This window comes from Phalacrocorax carbo, chromosome 6 (assembly GCF_963921805.1).
Source record: "Phalacrocorax carbo chromosome 6, bPhaCar2.1, whole genome shotgun sequence".
Lineage (NCBI taxonomy): Eukaryota > Metazoa > Chordata > Aves > Suliformes > Phalacrocoracidae > Phalacrocorax > Phalacrocorax carbo.
The window spans coordinates 1,201,172-1,213,969 of record NC_087518.1 but is presented as its reverse complement, the minus strand read 5'-3'; the positions used below and the strand labels follow the sequence as shown (position 1 = coordinate 1,213,969).

Genomic DNA, 12,798 nt, shown 5'->3' with positions numbered 1-12,798 from the left:
CACACGCGTGTGCAGCGGCACCCCAGCGTGCTCTGAACCCTCGCGAGCACAGAGCAATCCCTGAAGGGAAGCTGCAGTACCTGCAGGGAGAAATTTTAAATGGCTCCTGCTTTAGTCTGCAAAACCTGACGCGATGGGAGCGTTGCAATTCTGGTGCTCAGGTACTCTGATGCAGCAGCTTCCAGACCAGAGATTGTGGAATTGATAAGTTGGGATAGAAACCCAAGATTTTGTTCAAAGCTGAGCCAATATCTATGAGTCACCTATGCAACATACCTATACTACTGAGAAATGATTTGCTCTTCTGGGGGACGCTCCTAGAATGCAGATGGGTTTACTTTCGGCGGCTGCGTGCTCAGATCAAACATGCTGGGGCGAGACTTCTGCAGTTATTTAGACTAGCACCATCCAGAAGCTGTGCTTTAGCTAAATCATCTGCATTTGTGAGCCAAGATCCAACATGAATTGCAAATAAACTGTTGTCCGCAGGGCTACTCCAGCAAGGGATTTAAAAAAAAAGCTTTTCCCAGACAATACAAAGCATCAATTGATTTTGATTGTACCTGGAGAGGCAAGGATGATCTCCTTACTGGAAGTCAACAGCACGCTGAAAATTGGTACCAGCTGAGGGGCCTTAGCAGAAGAGAAGAAATGAAATAGTATGAGTCCTTTGCAATTCAGAATGGCCACAACCTCTCCATCCCACAGACCCCCACCCCCTGTTTCACCCTCTGCCCCTCAGGACCCCCAGCACTCCACAGCCACATCCTGCAGCATCACCTCCTGCCGGGGCATCCCCCCCAAGCAGGGGCATCCCCCCGGGCCGCTGTCGGCCTGGCCAGGCTCCCCATGCTGGCTCCCGTCACCCTCCCAGGGTCTGTGCCGGGGCTCAGCCCACTCCCCTCCCAGAGACAGGCACTGCAACTCCAGAAAAACGTGAAGGGGCTGGAGACACCCAAGAAGGACCCCATCTCAGCCTCTCCCCTGCCAGAGGGTCTGCCCTCCCACTAGTCCTCAGCTCATTACACAATGCCTAAAAACATGCCTTCATGTTTCGTTTTGAAAACTCAGTCACCTTGGTGCCTGCACCCCTCCTGCGCCCGCTGCGTGGGGCGGTGGCATCCCGGGGAGCACGGTGGGAGCAGCAGCCCCAGCTGGGGCCGTGCGCTGCCCAGCTGCCCCGACAGCATCTCTGGTCACCGCGGGAGGGCACAGAGCAGGAGGAGAAGCACCAGCCTGCGGCTTGCCGTTGCAGAGCCTCCAGAGAGCCATGCGGCGTGCTCCCTAAGAGCCCTGCAGCCCAGCGGTGCCAGGTCCTCAAGGTGCAACGTTACGCCCTGAGATGGAAAACGCTTCGTCAGTTTTATGAGCCGCTTCCCACGGTAATCCTCCTTTTTGTGTCTTTGGAGCCAAAATACCGAGCCCTGCCCAGAATAGCAAACCACAGCTCGGGATGTGACCCATGGGCAATGCAGCTGTACAGAAACGCACCCTCACAGCAGGGCAGCCCAAGCGCTGCCTAGCCCGCACCTTCAGCGCCGCCCTGACACCACATAAGAGGGACACAGGCAAAAATTTACTGAAACCATTTTAAGGATTTCAGTGGCAGCCCCTGGAAACCATCGCAGCCCTACTCACCGCCACAGGCAGCTGCAGCCCCGTCCCACGGCCGGCTCACACCTCCTGGCTGGGTCTTCACCACTCTTGGTCCTCACGTTGTGCTTCTTTCAGCCATCTCACCCCTATTTTTCATTCTTTTCAATTTTATGTTTTACCCATTTATCTGTGTTTCCAGCCATTTCTTTTACCCCCTTCCATTCATTTCACTTCTGCATTTGCTCTCATCTCTTCTGCCTCACAAAACACCCACTCTTGTTCTCGAAAGCAGGCAGTTGGGCACATTGCACGCCCTACGGCTGCCTTTAGTTTTCTCTGCTCCTTGCGCTTTCGGAGGGGACGCAAAGACGAGCTCCCGACCTGCTGTGGTTATCCCTGCGGTTCCCACAGCCCTGCTCGTGGACGCGACCCTGCCCATCCTTGCCAAATTCCAGCCTGGGCAGCTGCCTTCGGCCACACTGGACCCCATCCCACTTTCCTCACCGTCAACCCACCACAGCACGCCACCGGCTGCCACCAGCAGCGCCCGGCTCCGCGCGGGACGGGGCTGAAAGCAGCGCAGCACGAGAGCCCGCCGCGCGCCAGCGGCGCCCGGACCCCCGGCCGCAGAGGGGGCACAGAAATGCTCCGGGGGCTGGAGCCCCTCTGCGGCGAGGCCGGGCTGGGAGAGCTGGGGTTGTTCAGCCCGGGGAAGGGAAGGCTGCGGGGAGACCTTATTGTGGCCTTCCAGTGCTTAAAGGGGGGCTGTGGGAAGGGTGGGGGCGACCTCTTTAGCAAGGCCTTTTGTGCCAGGACAAGGGGTGATGGTTTAAACTAAAGAAGGGGAGATTTAGACTGGATATAAGGAAGAAATTTTTTACGCTGAGGGTGGTGAAACCCTGGCCCAGGTTGCCCCAAGAGGTGGTCGATGCCGCATCCTTGGAAACACCCAAGGCCAGGCTGGACGGGGCTGTGGGTGACCTGGTCTGGTTGCAGGTGTCCCTGCTCACTGCGGGGGGTTGGGCTGGGTGGGGTCTAAAGGTCCCGTCCAACACAAACCATTCTGTGATTCTATGGGTCACTCACGTGGGGACAGGACCCAGCCAGAGCGCGGCCGTGGAGTGATTCAGATCATCTCAGACCATCTCGCAGCAATGACGATAACCATCGCCGCTGACCTCCACACTTCCTGTGCTCATCACAGCGCTTCCAGCCACCATCGCCGTTTCCAGCCTGGGAATGCATGGGAAGACGCTCCAGGTTTCTCAGGAGGAGCCAGGTGCCATCCTTCTCATCACCCGACCACAGCGGGCGGCTGCTCGGCCTTGCCGTCCCTCCCGGGGGGCCTCATCTCAGACGTCCGATATCAACTTCACGCGCAGAAACCAGCCAGCGAGCTCGTTTGGCAACGCTAAAGGGAAGAAGTTGTGTGGTGAAAGGGAAAACACTAAATCAAATCTGAGATGCGGGTGTAAAAAAGTTTACCCGCCTTTTGAAGGTGATGGGATTTGGGGCATTCAGATCACTTGGCAAGGTCTAGTCTTCAGAATAATGCCAGTCTCCCCCTTCTGGAAATCAGGTTTGTGGGGGCATTTTCCCAGTCACCAAATCACATTCTTGATTTAATAAAATGGGTTTTAGTAACTTCTGAAACAAAAGAACGTTCCACAGCACCACACGTATTCAGCAATGACGGAGAAAAAACAGTACTGAGAAAAACAGCTCCCTGCCAGGCAGGCGGCCACCAAAGCGACTTTATCGTAAATAAGACAGGTGGTTGGATGCAAAATAGTTTTAATAATCAAACTTGCTTTCTACCTTCACACACCGAGTGCTCCGACTGCGCACACGGGTTGAGGACAAGACAATTCCCACATTCAAAGGTTTTCAAACAGAAATCCTGTTGCTCAAGTATTTATTTTGCAAGCACATGGATTAAAAGCAAGGCATCTTGATGTTTAAGAACTTGAGTTAATTTAAATCTTAAGGCAAACATAATGTGGCAGTCTCGCTTTTGAATAAGATTTCTCGCTATCAATTATTATTTCATGGACCCAAAGATCACTCCAAATATATGCTGGATCTATAAATGCGTTCAGACATATTTTTCTAATTTCACTGGTATGCTAAAACTTTATTTAAGCCTGCGAAAGCCATTCAAAACAGCCTCGTTTAAGTTTCTATAAATTAGATGTTGCAAAACATATTTCTGAAAAAACCTTTTCTCAAAGCAGATCCTCTGTTTCTGATCACAAAAGCCAAACTGGAGGCTCTGGAGGGGAGGGATCAGAGTCCCGGGGAAGGACTGCCCACGCAGAGTCCTTGGGTTGTCCCAGCCCCACCGAGGGAATCCACCACTTCCGAGAAAGAACGTGAATTCCTCGCCGCTCCGCTCGCCTCTCGCTCAGAAACAGGCGTCCCGTTCGCCGCCCCGGAGCAGCGACGCCGGCGCGGCCGCTGGGGCGGGATGGGCTGGACCCGCTGCGCCGGCACGTTACGGCCCTCCAGCACCAAGCCAGCGAGGGCGGCACCGGCTCGGCGGAGCCCCGGGCGCATCTGCGCTCGGCCGCCGAGGGTCTCTGCGGGAAACGCAACGAAGCGCGAAACAAAACCCCTCTTGAGTTTGGGCGGCCTGCGAGGAGTCGTGCCTGGGAATCGCCGCCTTCCTACAGAACAACAACTGCGGGCGCTGCGAGGAGGAAGAGGCTCCTCGTTGCTGCAGAGTCCCGGCGACGTGAGAGGCTGCTGCCTGCGGCCTGGCTCTGCCGGCAGCTCCGGGGACGGCGCCCAGCAGCGCCGGGAGGCGGGGATGCGGCAGGCAGCGCCGCGATGCCGTTAAACCGCTCGACGATAGCTTTACGAGCTCTCGGTGGCTCGTATCTACCACTAAGTGCTAGTGAGTCACTGCTCCTCCGCTGAAAATAAGACTCGCCTGGTTTGTCAATGCGGCTTCTTTACGAGCGCATTCCCTAATAAATTATTTCCTCTGTGGTAGCCGTCCCCGAAGACAGCCGGGACCCAGCTCCTTCTCCCGCCAGCGGCGGCTTGGCTCTGGGCTCCCACCGAAGCCAAGACGGGCCGCGGCTGCAGTGAGGCACCACGAAGGCGGAGGAGCGGAGATGCCCTCGGACCCCCCCGGCCTCCAACGCCGCCGGCCTCACCGGGGCTCTCCCAGGGACAGCTGCGGCGGTACCTGGGCGCCCTGCAGGTCTTCAGGCTGACACCGTATTTTAAGGAATCTTTCTGAGAAATAAGATGGTATTTTCACAAGAAAAAACTACCATATCTCAGCAGTGAATTAATCTCTGCAGTGCCTTTAGCTTTGCAGTTATTTATAATTACTTGCAAGTCATTTCCTTTCCAATCATTAAGAGCTTCACTGAAATTAATTCCCTTCATTCAGCTGCTGTGATGAATGGCACCAAATAAAGCAGCCAAGCAGTTTTTCTAGCAGCACTAAAAAAAAAAAAATTAAAAGTCACCAAAAAAAAAGTCCCAGATCCGCACTGGATACGCTGATGGTGCTGCTGAAACACTGGCGATGGTTGACAGCGTTTTGTCAGAAGCACGTGTAGGAAACGCAGCTCTCTGAACAGCCCATCGGTTCACCAGCACAACGCCCTGGTGACATTTCTGCAGGCACAGCCCGGTTTTGCATCTTGCCGCTTTTGTTAAAGCCCTCCGTTGTGGCCGCGGGTGCTTGCGGAGCGCGCCTTGGTTCCCCGCTCGGTTTCAGGTCTGTCCGTCCCGCTGCCAGCCCCTCTTCTGCTGAAGCTCCCACTTTCCTCGTGGAGACAGAGCGATCTCCCCACAGAGATGCTCAATAACAGTTTCTCTCTGGGACAGCCGTCCCAGCTGTGTTCCCAATGTCAGGGACATGAGGGGGTCGCTGCTCCCTCCGTGGAGCTCCCTCTTCACCCAGGGAAAGCAGGACAGCCAACTCCGTTACCTTAAACCGTAGCCCAGCGGTGATGCTCCCGTGATCTCCATGCTGCTGACTCTCCAACATGCCTGCTGGAGGGAACGAGCGTGGTGAGGGAGGGGAGGAGGCAGGGAGGGAAGCTCAGAAGGGATTTCCAGAGCAATAACCCTGCGAAGGCATTTTCCCAGCAGCGCGCTGGACACCTGAGCGTGGATGGGTTACTTCTGTCGACGCTGATGAAAAAGCGATTTGCTAGAAAATTTGCTTAGTGTAGTCCAAGAGGAAACAGACTTCTTGGACCAACTTCCAGACAGTTCACAGGAGCTTCCAAAAGAAGGTGGTGATGAACCTTAATCTTTTCAGCCCTCTCTTCATGCCACGCGTGGGTCCAGCTAGCTGCCAGGCCCGGGCTGGGCTCAGCTTTCCCAGTCCCACCTGGACAAGCAAAGCCCCTGTGCCAGCGCAGCTGGGCACAGACCCCCGCAGCTCCTGCCTCTCTCCCGAGAGCCGCTCTCGCCGCGCCCCAGATGGACCTTCTCGGTGCGTTCGCTCGCTCGCGGGGACCAGGCTGCGCCGTGAAAACCAGATCGTACCCAGCTGGCTGGGGGAAGCGGTAAATCTCTGCGACTTTATAGCACTGATGTTTGTCATCCTGCCGAGAAAACAAACCCATACGCATTCATGACTCCGACCCCAGAGGCGATGACATATCCACTGCTCAGACGGCAACTTCTGTCCCACTTACATAGGCCAGAGAAGCAATCCCATGTGATGGCACCCGAAAATGAACCGACTCAGCGTTGCCTGTTACCACCATGGCGCGACAGCATCCCCTCGGCTTCCTCACAAGCACCGCGGGACGGGGAAGGACAAGGACCTCTGCTCGCAGACGGGGTCCCCAGGGCTGCGCCCTCCGGGTGCCCGTTGCGTGAATGCAGAACGAGGAAGGCTGGAATGAGCCACTCCTGCTCCCTTTGGTCTTGCAACACCCGGGTGCCCCAACAGCATCACCCACAGGAACGACACCCAAGGTCCTGGCAGTTTTGAAGGGTTTCAGTTATTTGTGGTAAAAACAACCTGCTGTGGTTTCAACCCTGATCCATACCAAGCTCCTGTAAATTGGCCTTTTTTCTGTAATTTTCAGTAATGTGTATTACAAATTGCGCTATTCTGCAGCTCTTCTGATGCCGGGGAGGATGCCTGACATGTAAAAGCAGTAATTATCACCGCTCATCGCAGGGGGGCTGCCAGCCTTCTAAAATGCAGATCCTTGGAAGCTTTGGGATGCATTTTGTCCCGTGTTTTCTCTCTCCTGCTGAGCAGATGCTGTTGCACAAGATCAGGGGAAGCCCCGATAACTGTACCTGCTGCTCCAGCAGTGATGCTCACCTGTAGCAGAGAGATGGAAAATCCCACGGGTCGCCCTTCAGCATCCCTCCCACATTTCAGGCTCCACCGAAATCCCTCAGCTGCAGTCAGGGGCTTTCGCTCTTATTTCTAGAGAGCACAAGAGCGAGAACAGCAGATAGCAGCTACAGAGAGCAAACAAATATTTCCAGCAGATAAGCTGTAAATTCACTGTTGATAGTATTTACAGGCAGAAGTGCCTCTCGCGGAGCGCAGGAGCAGAGCTCACACTTCAATATCACAGTGAAATGGTTTCAAGCACCTGCCTAAGGACCGATCCTCACAGCAAAAGCTAATAAAACGTTTAAAAATCCAGTGAACCAACGTGAACAATAACTGTTAATTACTTCTGGGGTAGATGCGGAAGTTCTGTGAGCAAAAACATGGTTAAACCTCCATTTAATAATGCAATTATTTGAAAAAGATTTTAAAGGGGTTTTGTGAAGGCTTACGACCCAAGGAGGGATTCCAGCAGCCAGGCAGGAGGGTGGCCAGTCAGCTCTGCGCCGTTTGGGGGAAACGCTGTTTTTAATGAAGTTGCTTTACGACTGCAGCGCTCTCCGTTACTGTACAAGGAAGGGCTTCCCATGCAGCCTGTGCCACCGATCAAACCCCGAAGGAAAGTGAAATATTTTACCTCTAAATGCCCCGGCTGTGCAATGACTTCCCAAGCGCCGGGGACGTGGTGGAGAGGCTGCAGTTACGGCGCCGGCGGACGGGGCGGCTGGGCGGTCCCGGGCCCTTTGCGCAGCACCGCAGCCATCGCCGCCGTCCGCAGCCAGGGAGAGGCCGGGCACCCAGACCCCTGGGGCTGCAACCTGCCAGGTCACCCCACGATTACTTGTTTCCACACCTCCCCAGCAGAGCCAAGGCAGCGGTTAAAAATGCTGCCGACAACGCAACTCCCTGCAAGGAAAGGGCCCTGGGTTGTGCTTGCACACGTACGTGGGATTACCTGGGGAGAAGCTCCCGAAGGCTTTGCGATGCCCTGCTTCTGGGGCACTTCAGCTGCCTGAAATAGTGACACAAAGCGCACCTTTACATCAGAGAAACTTGTCTTGCATTTCCCCATCTTCAGACAGCTATCGCACCGCGCCCTTTGAACCAACGACAGGGCAGATGGGATGCTGGAGGGGAGCAGTACTCAGGTTTGGGGAAATGGCAATGGGCTGGTTTTAGACGCTCAGCCTACCTATTTGCATTGCAGAAGTGATCTCCAACAGGCTGCACGGGATATCAAAATAACGATTTAAAACACACAAATAGCTCACTTACTGAGAGAGGCTCCCCTTCAGAAGCGCGCGCTTGGCCGGCATCGAGGCCATCCTGAACTCCGCCTGCCACGTGTGCGGACGCAAAGCTCCCCTGCAGTCCCTCAGCCCAGGCTGGACCCAAAAACTCTGCCTCTGGTTTAGTGCAGAGCCCCGTGAGTGGTTTATAATTACGCAGTAATCGAGAGCATTAGGCAGCTGTTCGCCTGAAGCCAGCACACGCGCGAACACCCTTGGCAGCAAGAAGAAATCGTACGGTGAATTTAAGGAACCAACTGTCAGTCCGGAGCTGATTCGATCTCACGCTCCAACTTGAAAGGGAAGATTCCTTGGGGCCTTTCTGGGTGTGCGTGCTCACAGGTGCCTATAAATAGCCTTACTCATGCAGAAATGGTGGCTTTATTTACTTGTTTTTACAGTAAATCAAGCCGACTGCGCTGTAGCTGGAGACCTCGGCAGTTATCCAGCGATAACCTCGACTACCGCTCTCTTCCTACAGCCTGAAAATTTCATTTTGCTTAAAACCTTCCTGAGGCTTTTGTTTTGCAGTTTACCCTTCCTCACGTATCTGGGCAAAGAATTTTTCTCATTAGCAGCTTGCCACTGACGCTATTACTTGCTGGAAATTGCAACTTTTAACATTACCAGTGATAAAACCGTGGCACAATGAAGGATGCAGAAGTTTTCCAGGAAGGCTCAAATCTGTACCTTATATCGAGAGATGCCCTAAAAAGAGAGAATTCAAACTCACTCGAAGTATTCACAGACAAGCAATCAAGTTGACAAGTTACCGAGCTGCGGCGACAGGCCACGGCAGGGACCCCGCGCGCGCACTCGCACACGGACAAGTGAAACCGCCCGCAGCGATTCACAGCTGCGCCAGTGCTCTGGAAAGGGAACCGCAGCAAGGCTGGACACGGTGTCTGAGCTGCAGGGTCAGCCCAAGGTGCAATTTACTACCTGAATAGGCCAGGCAAATGTTAATGAGAAATACCCAACCTGAACACGAGGAGCTGTCGAAGGCGACCTCCCACGCTTCACACGAGCCCAAGGCCTTTGCCTTCAAGAGACGAGGAACCTCCCAGGAGCTCCTGTTTGCAACACGATGTGCTCGTTAGCGAAGCATTTTGCTCTACCCAAAACAGAGCTGTGGAAACAACGGCATCAGGCAAAAAGGAGCTTTACATAAAGCCTGTTGATGGGGGGATAAAGGGAAACAGCCAGTAAAACATTTCAGACCCATTGGCAGCATAGAAGATACCCAAATAGCTACTTACACGCATCATTGCAATGATTCGATGAATTTAACCCAGCACCCAAGAGCTAGGCCCCTTCAGCAGTGGCAGCCCCGTTTCCAGCGCTAACGCCAGGGGTGCTAACCCAGCTCTGTGCGTGTGGAGGGGCAGACAGAACAAATAATACAGGAAAAATAATTAAGTTCCTTTTGTGATGAATCAATCACAACTCTCACACTCTAATCCTCTCCCTAAAAAGATGGCGGTTTTCTGCTCACCTATGCCGCTCTTGCATAAACCTGTACTTTTCTGAGAGAAATTACAAGGTTGGTAGAAAACCCGATGCCCACGCGACTCACCATGGCACAGCATCACACCCAGGCAGCACTCGCCCTCTCAGGCTCACCCAGCAATCGCTCACGTGCCAAATCCAGAGCGTTCCCGTCTGCGCGTTCGTTTTTAAGTGCGGAATTGCAAATACTTCCCAAACAAGAGGCTTATTCAGCATCTGTGGATACGTAGCTGAGACATCGCTCGGTGTCACAGCTGTTGTGCCGGCGGCTGGAAACGACCAACAATGCTCGTGGGCGGTTTCAGAGACGCCGCTGACATCGCGGGGAGGTTTCCCCAGAGCCTCAGGAGCTTCGGTGTTTCCCCAGGAGAGGAGCAGGGCTGCTCTCTGGGCCCCCCGCCCCCGGCAAATTCAGTGACTTTAAACTGAAATAATGACACATACTAACGAGTAAGTTTACATGGATATATTGAAAAAAGGAGAAAAAAAAAAAAAGCTTATTTCTGTAGAAGAGAAGTCCACCCCCCACGTCTCCCCCGAGCCGAGCCAGGCAACTGGAGCACCAGCATCTGCCCAACCTGTCCCGCGGTTGCTGCCAAGAGGGCAGAGCAGGCTTCCGCGGGACGCGGGCAGGAGCAGCGGCCACGCACAGACGGCATCCTCCGGCAGCGACGCTCCAGCAGGACGCCGGGACGTTACGCCCCATCTCGGGGACAGACGGCCCACAGTGCTGTGAACAAAAAGCGTCAGCACACCCATCTGGTTATTGTAAGGCAGCTTGAACAGGTTATGCGAAAATTCAGCATTTTATTAAGTAGCTGGATAACACTGAAAACTGGAAAATACTAAGAAGTATTTCTCAGCGTTAAGCCGTCGCACGGTTTTAAGCTTCACATCACTGCAGCACTAGCTCTTCTTCCGCTTACTCTTGGGAAGCGCTTGATTGTTTTCTGGCATTTGGGGCCGATGTGCCTTTCTTTTGTTAACTCTCAGACCCAGAAAGCTGCTGCTGGGGGGGGAAAAAAAAAAAAGAAAAAATTAAAAAGGAAAAAAGGAAATACGGTTTTGAAGATGCTCTGAACACAGCAAATACTGAAGGCTGTATTAAAGCGCTGTAAGCGGTATGCGGACACCCCCCTCCCCCCCGTGTGTTACTGGAGACAGCGAACAGACCCACTGCTCTGCCTTCTTGTTCGAGGACGACGAGAGCACCCACGAGCCGCCCCATTCCCCCTGCGCGGGCAGGGACCGGGGAGTCGCGGCGTCTCGCCTCCCCTCCCCAGGGACCAGCCTGGAGCAGGACGGGGCCGCACCAACCTTTCAAGTTCCCTGTCATACACGAGAAGAGCCCCGGTGCTGACAGAGCCGTGACTATGTTATATCAGAAAAGGTTGACTTGAAACAGAGCTTTCCTCAGCAGCGCAGCCACCGGGGAGAAGGACGGGTGGTTTTGGTCACGGTTACCCGAGAAGGAAAGCACGTGGGACTCCCATCTTTAAACAGGCTCTTTGCCAGATGCTCTCCTTATTTATGGACAAATAATTTTCCAATGGAAACTCAAATAAATGTTTTCTTTTTAGTCATAGAGTTAATTTTAAAGAAAAAAAAATGTTAAACTAGCCATATTTAAATTAAGCGGCTAATTTCCATCATTCGGCCTCGGAGCTTATAATTCTACATAGCGTCGTCATGAAAGATCACTCATCCATCAAAAGCTATTACTAATCAAACATTCCTTGCAAAAGCACCCTTTTTTTTACCATTTGCTGGGATGAATCCATCCTGCAGGGACCAATCGTTTGGCTTAAACTGGGAATTCACAGCTGAAAGTAACAACGGAAAACTCTCAAATGCCAAAGCCCACGTCTCTGTTGACTGCCACAAGATATGCTAAGAGAGATTAACAGGAACAGCTCGTATGTCAGAGCTCAGTTCAGCACCACGATGGAATCAGAGCTCTGGCACCTACGAGAACATGGACCATGGGAAGATGAGCGCGAACCCCAGCACTAACTAGTCTGTGCCTCTGGAGACAGCAATGGGATTAAACACAGATGCACAGCCCTACCCACCCCTCCCCAGTCCTCAGCCCTATGAACCTTACACGCGTGACTTCTGCAACGCACGGAGACCGACGGCGAAGGCCTTTCCCTCCCAGCTGCACCCTCCGCTCCCTGATTTCCAGCCCCTGCATCCATTCAGTGGAGAGCACCACTCATTTCAACCTAAAAGTAGCTACGGTTTTAAAAGTTAGTGAAATTAGACATTAACAAAACCCCTCTCTGCCTGTCACCTTTTTCTCTGCCACGGTTCGCAATTTTGCATTATTTAAATTCAGTGCAAATGCTAAGGCTGAGGTTTGCGGATCCTCTCGGTACGGTAACGCACGGCCGAAGGCAGTCCCACGCCGAACTACAACACACAGGCTAACTGACGGAAGCATTCGCAAACGGATGGATACACAGATGTTTTACGAGTGCCATGATCCAAATTACTTTTTTCCTTTAAATTAAGTTCTAAAGTAGCTATTTTCAACCAAACGCAAGGGAGCTGTTGCTCTTTGTACCCATTGTACCCAACTCTTGTACGTGGGCTGTGTCTTCCGTCCTAGGTCAGGGAGAATTCACCTGTCTCCATCCAACTGTGCGGGGGTGACAGAGCACGGGGTAATTAACCTTGGTGGTTAGGTCGCTGTGAGCCTCTGGTGAAGACACCCGAGCAGCATGCTCCTTAGGGACAGGCTAAGACATGGACGTGATACGCCAACCCCTCTCCAGAGACCCGGCTCTGGCCACTGATGACTGAAGGATCCCGAGCTGGACGGACAACTTGTCCGACGCGGTGGATCGCCCATTAATCACCTTTGCTCTTCCCGTCCCAGGGCGCTTTGCTAGCCCCTGGGCACAGAGCAGCAGCAGATCTCCAAGGCTGGAGCCTTTCACCTGCGCCCACCGGGCACCCAACGGCCACGGCCTCGACACGGGGTTTCCCACAGCCAAGACGACCTCCCCGGCCCCCCGCTGCCGGAGGCACCGCTCCCAGCGGCCGCAGCGGCAAGGGAATCGGGGGGTGAAA

At 53.7% G+C, this 12,798-nt stretch overlaps 1 protein-coding gene across 3 annotated transcripts in view; it reads right to left on the bottom strand.

Annotated features, from left to right (window-relative positions):
- Window positions 1-10,174: 10,174 nt before the first annotated feature.
- RAD18 (RAD18 E3 ubiquitin protein ligase) overlaps window positions 10,175-12,798 on the bottom strand; it is a 49,798-nt gene continuing 47,174 nt past the window's right edge. For 2 of the 3 annotated variants that reach the window (XM_064453407.1, XM_064453405.1), the window contains one exon: window positions 10,175-10,732. In XM_064453407.1, coding sequence (XP_064309477.1) covers window positions 10,630-10,732 — 103 coding nt within the window. In that variant the 3' untranslated portion in view covers window positions 10,175-10,629. The remainder of the gene's footprint in view (window positions 10,733-12,798) is intronic. The other variant, XM_064453406.1, reaches the window with a different exon arrangement.